Source organism: Numida meleagris, chromosome 5 (genome assembly GCF_002078875.1).
Source record: "Numida meleagris isolate 19003 breed g44 Domestic line chromosome 5, NumMel1.0, whole genome shotgun sequence".
Lineage (NCBI taxonomy): Eukaryota > Metazoa > Chordata > Aves > Galliformes > Numididae > Numida > Numida meleagris.
This window is the reverse complement of record NC_034413.1, coordinates 18167323-18178197: the sequence shown is the minus strand read 5'-3', so window position 1 is coordinate 18178197 and position 10875 is coordinate 18167323. Positions and strand designations below refer to the sequence as shown.

At 41.8% G+C, this 10875-nt stretch overlaps 1 protein-coding gene across 4 annotated transcripts; it reads left to right on the top strand.

Annotated features, from left to right (window-relative positions):
- Positions 406–4700, top strand: BLOC1S2 (biogenesis of lysosomal organelles complex 1 subunit 2). 4 transcript variants are annotated; one of them, XM_021398196.1, is made up of 5 exons: positions 406–544; positions 1316–1432; positions 2755–2874; positions 3358–3462; positions 4021–4693. In XM_021398196.1, the coding sequence occupies exons 1-5, from the start codon at positions 493–495 to the stop codon at positions 4050–4052; spliced, it is 426 nt and encodes a 141-aa protein (XP_021253871.1). In that variant the 5' UTR covers positions 406–492; the 3' UTR covers positions 4053–4693. The 4 variants fall into 4 exon arrangements, with proteins under 4 accessions (XP_021253871.1, XP_021253872.1, XP_021253870.1 ...); XM_021398197.1 differs by having other exon boundaries at positions 413–544; positions 1261–1432; XM_021398195.1 differs by having other exon boundaries at positions 426–637; positions 4021–4700.

Genomic DNA, 10875 nt, shown 5'->3' with positions numbered 1-10875 from the left:
GGCGGTCAGTGGCTCAGTGTCCAGATGGAGACCGGTAACAAGTGGTGTCCCTCAGGGGCTGGCACTCTTTAACATCTTCATTAATGACAAAAGCAGCGGGGCCAGCAGGGCGAGGGAGGCGATCCTGCCCCGTGCTCTGCTTTGGTGAGACCCAGCCTGAGTACTGCGTCCAGATGTGGACTCCTCAATACAGGAGAGACATGGACTTGTTGGAGCGCTTTCTGAGCGGCATCACTTACTTTTTGTCAGCTGTAAGTTAAATCGTGCCCCGTTGTACGCTGCAGCGCTGCTTCCTCCCGCTGCCGCTGCGGCCCAGCAGTACGCGACACCGCGACGGCGCCCCCCAGTGGTCGAGACCCGGCGCTGTTCGAAGCCGCTGGCGTAATTCGGCTCTCTCGCCTCGCGCATGCGCCGTGACGGCGAGGGGGCGGGACCGCGGCCTTGCGCGAGGGCGACGGCGGAAGCGGGCGCCGCGGGAGGGGGCTTGTCGCCATGGCGACCGCAGCGGAGGGGCTGCCCGAGGCCGGCGCGCAGCCCCCCAAGCGTAAGGGGCCGGGGTCTGGGGCCGAGTTTGCTCCGTGGCCGCTGGCAGGCTGTCAGGCCGCGATCTCCTCCCGGCCTAGGGAGGGGCAGGCAGGTTGGGCTGGCGGCTGGCTGCGGGCGGGGACGTCTGTGTGCTGGCTGGACGCGAGATTGCAGTCCCCCCTCCGGGCCGCTTCCGGGCCGGCGGAAACCGGGAGCCTTTGCTTTCAGGCAGAAAGGCAAAGCAGAAGCAGCCGCGATAGCGAGAGCCAGCTGCGGGGCTGCGGGAGAGGCGCTGCGCCGCTTCTGCGAGAAGTGGGGCCCGTTGTGGAGGAGCGTGTTTCTGTGAGAAAAACAGCGGTTATCGTTTTCTGTGGCTGGAAATCTGGTTTAATCCTCTGTGAAGCTGGCCTGGGGCAGCTCTCGAATTTTAAATCAGCGACTAGAAATAAAGATCAGCAGCACTGTGTGCAAAGTCCTTAGAGGCCACGTCTCAAAAAGCCCTCCTCAGCGCCCTTTGGGAGGGGGCTGAGCTGTGTAAGTGCAGTCAGGCCGGCTGCCTGCCCCTTACACACCTCCTAAAGTATTTTAAAATAATCTCCATACCCCTTTTTGGAAACAGCCACGGTTTGTTGTCCTTTAGTGTAAAGGAGACAGTTTGTACAGAAAGTAGGTGTAGTCAACATTAAAAAAAAAAAAAATTTAGCCCCAAACACTGGGTCTGTTCAACTTTTATAGTGTGTCTGTACCTGCTGACTTTCCCCTGACCCTGTAATGTCTGTACCCTGATCAGAGGATCCTGCTGTTGAAACAGCAGAGGAAGCTAAGGAACCAGCAGAAGCAGACATCAATGAGCTCTGTCAAGATATGTTCAGCAAAATGGCCACTTACTTAACAGGTGAACTGACAGGTAAGGCATTGCAGTACTGACTTGCAACTTGAAACTTCTGTTTCTTTTCATTTTCTCTTAAAGAACTCTGTGTTGTTTGTATAAACTATATCTGTTTTATAAGATCTGGCAAAACTGGCAGTTCAAGACTTACATGTTGCTAGACTGCTAACAACACTGACATTAGTGAATTAGTGATTTAATGAAGTCCCAGATTAGTAGAGATATTTTTCCGAAAATTCAGTGTAACAGCAACCAGAACAAGTTATTTTTCTGTTCTGCAGAAGCTTGTACATAGTGTGGGGGAAGTGTAGGTGAAGAAGGACCGGGAGAGAAGCAGAACTGGGAGTGGAACATTTGTAGCTGTTTCAAATCTGAGTGAGAGCACAGGTCGTACATACATTTTCCAGCATTCATGCTTTAGAATAAACTGTGGAAAGTAAACTGAAATTTCTGTTTCTGGAGATTGATACTGCTTTAGATCATTGCACTGTGGGAACTTTTGAAAGTTTTTTAAGTTGCTTATCAGTTAAAATAGTCAAGGACAAATAGTAGCATTTGGTAACTATTCAGTTTGCTTTGGGTGCTTCGTTTGCTTATTTTTAAAGATCAGAGTCTTGTCCAACTGCTTTGGTTCTGTATCAGGCGATGACAAAATAATATAGGTTGGAAGGTACCCCTGCAGATCATCTATCCAAGTTCCTGCTTAAAGCAAGAAAGACTTAACAGTTAACACTTAAGCGTATACCCGTCTAGCTGAGATACTTCATAAGACTGCTGCTATTTCTAATATGATTATCCTTCCAAATTACTGTGCGTGGTAGAAGATCTTTTATCCCTGTTATATGAATAGGGAACCAGAAACCTTGAAATTTGTCTTCTGAATATCGCTGGATTCTGTCTTGAGATTTTGGATCAGAGTGACTTTGCTGAGATAGGCAAGGGTGTCTGTGAGGCTGAGCAAGTACTGTGATTGCCCAAAGCTCAATCTACCATTCTAATATTTGCAGCATCCTTCCTTTTTATGTTCAGCTGAATTGGAGCTTGTCTTCAAAAGTGACAAGTCTCCTTTCTGGAGTTTCTCTTGGATTGCTTTTGTTTGGTTGGTTTTTTTTGTCTGAGAAGAATTGAAAGTATGTATTCATCAGTCCAACTTATTTTTACAGTTCACAAAATGTCATCTCTTTGTATAAAATATACAGTATTATGCTAATACCTGTTGTGCCCTCTAAGCTAGTCTCATTATATTTGGCTGTTGTTTTGAAATTTTGTCTTCTAGAAAAGTCTGTGCCCGGTTCAGACTGCACCAGCATTTAATTAAAATAAACTCTGTTGTTTTTAAGCCACCAGTGAAGACTACAAACTCTTGGAAAACATGAACAAGTTGACTAGCTTGAAGTACCTAGAAATGAAAGATATTGCTATAAACATCAGTAGAAATCTGAAGGATTTAAATCAAAAATGTAAGTAAACCAAATAAGGGAGGAGAATAATTAACTGCGCACTTGTTTGGGATCTGAAGTATCTAAGATGTTGGTAGTTTACATTCCAGTGGGCTCTGAAGGAGAGAAAGCTCGCTGAGAGCTGTATGGTGTTAGAGAATGCCAATCTTCTGTATTTCGTTACAGCTATAGGCTGCATAGACTAAACTGAGAGAACTTATGTACTGTTTTACCCCCAAATTTTGAAATGATAAGGATTAAATAACACTACTTTTGGTATTCATTGTATTGTTGCTTGTGTTGAGTCTTACAGTACTCTTAAACATTTCATATTTTGCTGGAATATGTCTATCAGTATCACCACCTGATCTTGGAGTGGGAGATGGAAGGAACTTTTAAAGTATTCTATCTGAGGAACATAATGAGTTATTGTTTCAAGTGTGAACTGTTTCTTGGAATTGAATTAGTAAGAACTGACAACTGTTGTTTTTCTGACCTTTAAAGATGCTGCTCTTCAGCCATATCTGGAACAAATCAACCTAATTGAGGAGCAGGTTGCAGCTCTGGAACAGGCAGCTTATAAATTGGATGCATATTCCAAAAAACTTGGTAACTATTATCTTCTTCTATTGCTACCTAGCAGCATAGTCCCCTGTAAGGAGATTTAAGAAAACAAAGTAAACTGCTTTGTTTAATGAGACTGAGTGACAGAGTTGCCCATGCAGCATAGTATTGATCCACTTTCAAAATAATGAACATGAGAAGTGTATGTGAAGTAGCAAATGTTGATAAAAGATAAATATTTGAAATTATACGGAGATGTGCTCATATAGGTATTATTGAACTACAGCTTGTTAAAGAGTCTTGATTTCTGTTTTGCAATGTGGACCAATACAGATATTAAAGACAGATATCTCATCCTGTGAATAGAGGATTTATAAAGTTCCACCAGGCACCCAAGTCCCCTCAGCTTACATTAATGTGAATTGTCTGCCTGAAATTCTTAAAAATCCCATTGTTCAATTAGATTTGCCCAAATGCTTTAGGGGAAAATGGCCCCCAGTGATTCATCTAAATTAACTTGGATTTTAAGATGGATAGCAGAGTATAAGATTCAAATCTTTTACCTGTCCAGTCCTATCATACTGTTATTTTTTCCTTCTGCAGAAGCCAAGTACAAAAAACTGGAGAAACGATGAAGTTGCAGCAGTCTTTAAGTTGGAGTTGGGCTGTGGGTCAGACTGATCTCTGTTTGCGTTGCACAACATCAGTTTTGTATGTTGACAAGGATTTGGTAACAGCTAACATAAGACTGGTAATTTTTTTTTTTAATCTATTGAATACAGTTAGCTGTATTCAGGCCTAAGGCTGAATGATATTTTCCCCTTCTCTAATGTTTCTGTTGCCTTAGTTCTGCAGTGGAAAGTTGAAGCTTATCCCTAACCCATATCTTGATATTGGCTATCCCTGTGTTGGTCCTATGTTCAACACGAAACATTCTACCTAGGAAAAGCCCTACATAACGTATAAAGATGTTTTCACTTAGTTGCAGGAGGACATAAACCTACTTCTTTATTTCATTGAGCTCTGTACTGAGAAGATTTCCTGCCCTTGGATTTGTGAGCATGATACTGAAAGCACTTAAGTTTAGTATGCATTTTTATATGTTTAAAATAGACTAGTTATTATGAATTTACAATAAAACAACTTGCTACATTTGTCTCTCCAGAATGTCAAATTCCTGTTGGAAAGATTATGTAAGTTGTATTTTTATTTTTCAAAGGGTCTATTAATAAAGACAAACTCTTTACAGTTACTGGAGATCGTAGAAGAAAACGTACTTTAAACTCTTGTGTCAAGTATTCCTTCGCTTATATCCTTTGACTATCCTGACCTCTGAAATTATAAATGTTGCTTTAACACATGCTTAGTTAACTTAGTCCATCCTTTCTCTACTTTTCAAAAGAAGTTTCTACGTTTTTGATCCTACTCATTTTTGAAGAGGCCTGCCCAGCAAACTCCCCTACCAGATGAACAGTGCTCCACATTGCTAATTTAACAGGAACCTTTTTACTGAACAGAAACACCCAAATTTGAGTGGTTTTTTTTTTTGTACCTAATGACTCAGACTAGTTGAAGGTGGCTTTTGATTTGGTTGCAGTGGAGGTCGGTACAAGTACCGATTAAGTTCAAACTTCCTACTGGCTGTTGGGAAGAATGATTAGTCGAGTGCCAGTATGGTAAAGATCATGATTCTGCCAGTCATTGTATAGACACTGTGCAAATAGTTGATTGACAGTTCTCCCTGGTGCTATTTAAAAACAGTAAAGCAAGTCCTTAGAGAGCCTTCAGCATCACTTGAAAAATTCTGGGTTTTAATAGGGAAAGTACTACTCTGGATGACCCTGATGTAGACTTTGAGAAATGTTTTCTTGAATGAATATCTGTATATTAACAGGATTAAGTATCCCAGAGATATCCATACATCTGTGTCTATGCTGCTTTTGTTCATAGTTAGTTCACTGGTGAGTTTTCTACCTGCGTAAGCAAATTAAACATTAATATTGTTACCAAAGCAGCATCCTCCAGCCCAACAGAAAGAGGTACCAACAGAAGCGCTATTTCTGTGTTTGAGAAAATCATACCATGCAGAACAGCACCCTGTTTTAAAATCTGACAGATCATCATCTTAGGATTCATGGTGCATTCAAGGTTCTGGTAGACAGGAAGATGTAGTGACACACATCTAAAACCTTCATGCCTAGAAACTGGTATTTGAATTACAGTGGTTTTCTTTGTGATCTTTGATGCTCGGAAGTGTAATATATCAACAGCAATAAGACAGTGTGGCAAAGAGTCTACAAGTCCTGTTTCTCCAGTGTTTCATGCACCTTTGATTGTACAAGAGAGAAGCATGATTCAGCCAGACTCACCAGTGTTGATAGTACCATCCCTTTTCTTTGCTATTATGGAGGAGAATCACAGGTCTTTCAATGCTGATATAAAATCTGTCTTGAGGGTGCTACTCAGATCCTCTGGTCCTGCAACAAATTGGAATTTTCATTACAACATGTTCCATCCACGTGTGGGTGGGAACATATCCTCTATCCCCTGCAAGTCCACTTGCCTGACCCCGTCCATCTCTAAGAACAGAAAATGCAATAGTTCATATCAGGTTGGAAGTGGTTCTGGACACATGAACATCAGAATCTAGAGCTGAATAGCCATTGGAAGACTTAGCAGGGTAGGCTCATCTGGGATTGAAACAAGACCATAGATCTTCCAGCCGAGTGGTTTCTTTGATTCCCAGATCTTTCTTGGGAAGTGGTGCTAGAGGTACATAGTGAGTGCTAATATACAGGGATTATCCTCCACTGCAGAATAGCAGCTGGCCCTGTGCTATGGCAAGATGCAGGGGCAATGTGAAAGGGTGGCAGATGTGCATCCCAGTGTTACAGTGTAAAGCTGGCTATCTGCTGAGTTGTGTGTTGTCATCTTGTCTACGTGATGAGTCAAATATGTAGCATTAAATGCCAGTGACTTGTCCTATTGCTTGGCAGCAAGTCAAATAAATTCTTCTTTCGTCAGATAACCTGCCAATCAAGTACTGGATACAGAATGGAACATGACACAGGCAGGCTCCATACTGTAATGGCAGCATGCTGGCAATTATGTGCAAGTTAGCTCCCTGTCAGATGTGTACCATGTTCTTGGACCCTGTGGAGACAGTCTCCACAGTTCCAAGTTGGGTACGAAACTGAATACAGGTCAGCCCTGCTGTAGTGTAGATGCGTTGCAGTCACCATCCCATTGTCCTTAATACATACTGTCTGCATTGCATTTGAAATGCTGAAACTCATAATGTTGTAAGAATCCTCTGTCACCGGGATCACTATAGCAGCCTTGCTGTGTAACCTGAAAAGACCATGAAGAACTGCACTGCTCTCTGCTTTCTATTTATGTCCTTTGATGCTTCCTACTGTGGCTGCCTTAGACCCAGCGAGGCAGCTGTTTATCTTGATGCCATGAGGAGGCATGTAATTGAGAATATATTTCAGAGCTATTAGTCTTGCTTAAAAAAGAAAAACAAAACAGAAGACAGGTGTATCACCCTTAATCTTTGTTTGATGTATAAAGCTCACCCCGTGTCAGACTCTCTTCCCCTTGTATGCACAGTCACAGAATCACAGAATGGTTGAGGTTGGAAGGGATCTCGAAGCCAACTGCTCTAACCCCCTGCTCAAGTATGGTCACCTGGAGCAGGTTGCCTAAGACCATGCAGCATGCAATATTATGGCAACCAAGTTGGAATTTTTCCTAATACAGAATTTGGATATATATTCTGCCCTGTTTGGGCAGAAGATGCTGCACCTAGAGCGCACGGAGGTAGACTTGCTAGCCAAGCAGAAGCACGTTCTCAGGTGCAAAAAGGCTAAGGTTTATCCTCTGCTTGGCAGAGAACTGGAAATTTATGATGAAACAGATTGTGACTGCAGAACTCCACTCTGGAGTACACGTGTACCAGCTGTAAGCCCTAAGCAGCACATCTCACGTCTCCGAAGATATGTCTGAAAGCTGAGGATGCTGTCAGTGTCACAACTAAAACTGGATTAGTCCCCTCTAAGAGAGCATCCATGCAGCTGGTATTAGCAGGTATTCCTCACTTTTCAGGGTCAAGGCAGTCAAGGGGACAGAGTGACAGTGGTCAGATAAATATGGTCACATGCAAGTAAAATCTCATTACCTCTACACTTACCTCACCCTGGAGAGTGCTCAGACTGCATGGAGATTCCTAGCCTTCCTCATGCCACCTCTTTATAGTTAAAGGCCCAGCATCTAGTTTGTCTTGATAGTGAGGCTGAAGAATAGGTTTAAAAACACTTCAGAGACAGTCGTATTTGCATGTGTTTTTTTAGAACTCCTGACTTAGCCACGTCTTGTTTTACTCATAGATGCATTTGGTGGTTGATGTGAGATCCTCTTACTACGTACAAACTGACATGCCATTGGAGAGTCTGGGGATCTATATGATCAATTAAAATTTCAAAGAAAAATAATACAGCGTTTCTCTGCTTCCCGTCTTTTTTGACAGATTCACAAGATCACCACAAGAGGGTAATGTTTCAGCAGACAAAACTTCCGTAAGATTAAGCTGTTAAGGAAAAGTAAGGACCAGTATTGTGTAGAAACTATTGCTTTTCTACTTGAAGAAAAGGCTGTGCTGTTCTAAAATTACAAAGGCAAAAAACTCCAGGAACTCTGAAGATGGGAACCCATCTAGCCATGCATTGCGCTTAGTGTTTTCAGGTAAAAGAGTTAAGACATAATAAACTGCTCCACAAACTCCTGAGTATTGCACCTGCAGGAGGCAGAGACTGGAGATGCCTCACAAGTGACTCTTTACTGGGAGAAAATTTTAGAGAATGAGTACCTGAATGATTATGTGATGGTGGCATTCCAGTTATTCCAGGTGCTGGCAACTGTGTTCTCAGTTTTGTCTTTAAGTAACCATTCTCCTCTCTGTCTGAGGGCTCCTGCGTGACTGGTGGAATCCAAATCATGGCAGGTTTGGCAGGTCTTTGAAAAGCAGCCGCACAGAAGAGAACATGATGAAATTCCTGTGAACAGCATATTGCTAGCAAAATGTGTAGTCCAAAAGGTTGCTACTCAAGCATTTTGCCTGGAAAGTCCATGAGACATCCCAGAGGAGGCCCAGGGAGATAATAAAACTTTCTCTCTTCTCTTCTGTGGCATTTCCTGGCGCAAAAAGTATCAAGAAAGTAGTAGATGCTTGAAGGAAGAACATGGAAGATCACAGAGGAAAGAGGGCTGACAGATGAGAGTCAAGGGACAAAGTATTTCATTAAAGTGATCTGTGCAACTGCTTTGAAGCTGAAGCAGTTCTTGTCAAGTTGAACTGTAACTGCAAACCAGGAGATAAAACTTAGCCGAGCAAATACAGCAAATATAGCTCTTTAAGTTGAAATAGAAGAGGTCAGATCCAGAGGAGGATTTGTTCCCCAGTACCCTCAAGGCATTTCTGCCCAGCTGCTCTAACAGGTTCTTCAGAAGTTGGATTCAACTGTCAGAATAATACTTTGTGTAGATGTCAAAAAAAATTCAGGATGGAGTCTTAAATCATTAGTGGAAACTACATGTTCAAGAGCTAACAAATAGCTCCTTTATATTAGAGTATACTTTTTAACCTTGAACTCTGTGTTCAATGGAGATGTTAAATGTTATCCAACTGGACAAAAGTTATCCAATATTGGCCTGTAACTAAATATATTATATGTGCAGTGTTGTACCTGAGGGCAAACATACAAGAAAAAAAAGCGGTAAGTAGAGAGCAAACATTCTATGAAAGTATAATAAGTTTTGTTAATGAGAGATTTGTTAATGATTGACGTTTATACCTGCTTTCTGATATTACAGTAGAATAAAGAGGAACCTTGACAGAAGTCACAAAAAATTTTAAAAAAAAGCAGTTCATCCAAGTTTGCCAGAAGATAGTGATTTTATCTGATTTTATCTAACCAGTTATGTTTAATCCAGAGGAAGCAAGAGCTATTGATTGCCTTTCACTTTTTTTTTTTTTTTTGACCATAGCATTCACAAAGTGAGACTTCCAGGATGCAGCATCAAGCCCACCTTTGATCCCACATCCCTGTTTCATGTGTAATGGAACCCCTGGGATCCACAACCATTTTCTTACTGTTCACATTGTTTGTCTCCTTGTCTCTTCAGTTGACATGGAGGAAGATGTCTGAAACAGGAAAGTTGCCTCCTGAGCCATTTGCTTTGCCCTTCATAAGATATGTACTAACTACACCTGAAGAATAACTTGTCTTAGTCTACAGAAGAGGTCAAGAGAGTTTGCAGGATTTGATGGCTCCAATGGTGCACAATAAGCAGAGCCTGGTCCGGCAATTAAGAAACTTCGGACTGTGTTGTAGTTCTAATAATAAGGGTGTATTTTTTTAAGTTAAATTATATTTGCCCAGAGACTGATTAGTTGTTGATGGCAATGCACTCCCTCTCTACTGGGTATCTCATCCACAGGTACTCCAGAAGAGTCCTTCTCAGGCATGTTCACAGCCACTTCTGAGTTTCTAAACTATGCGTTGAAAAAAAAAACAATACTGTGTGCTACATGGTGCCTTTTCTACTGTGATGGTTTTCATCTATAGCTAATTCTCATAATTCACTAGTGCAATGCATTTTCCTCCGAGAGTTACTTTAGGTAGGTTTATTTCTCTTTTGGTTACTAGCTTACTTGTATTGTAAAAAGCTTTAAGAAAACCTAGAGTAGTAGAGCAGGACTGGCAGTAACCAAAGGCTTGTGTCTTAGCTTCAGCTGTGTGGCTGAACCTGTGGCTGTGCCCTGACCAATTTGTTTACGCTTATGTGATGAAGAGCTGTCTCAAACACAGCTTGTATTAAGGCTTACAAATGAAGAAACAAGAACATTGATAGTGCAAAAAACGTCACCATTCCTTCCTGCTTTGACTCATTAGAGCTAACAAGATTGAAATGAAGGAATGAAAAATACTCAGTGACTGAGAAGTTGGTACATGAATAAGCACTTGAGTAGTTCATAAGGACCACAAAGAAAAATGACAATAGACCAGTTCACCAACTGACAGTATAAAATCTCAGAAAGGCCCTGTCCAGCTGACTGCAACTAACTGCATGACACAAATTCAGGAGTTTCAGTGGTTCTGCATCAGGAGTGTGCTGCAGCAGCTCCGATCCTCAGGCTCCCGCGTCCTTACATTAAAATGTATTATTTCCTTGAACGTTCTCATGTAGCAGATTAGCCTGTGGAAACCATCATGTCTATTCTGCTGTGAATTACATCTCTGCTGCTAAAATCTTATCATTTTCAGGTAGAATTCTTTTTAGCACCAAGTAGAAAATCACAGTGTCAACTTCTGCCTTACAAGACAAAGACTTTGCCATGACCATATGTATTAAGATTCCATGGTAATTTCAGCATTCAACAATTTACAAAACATGCCA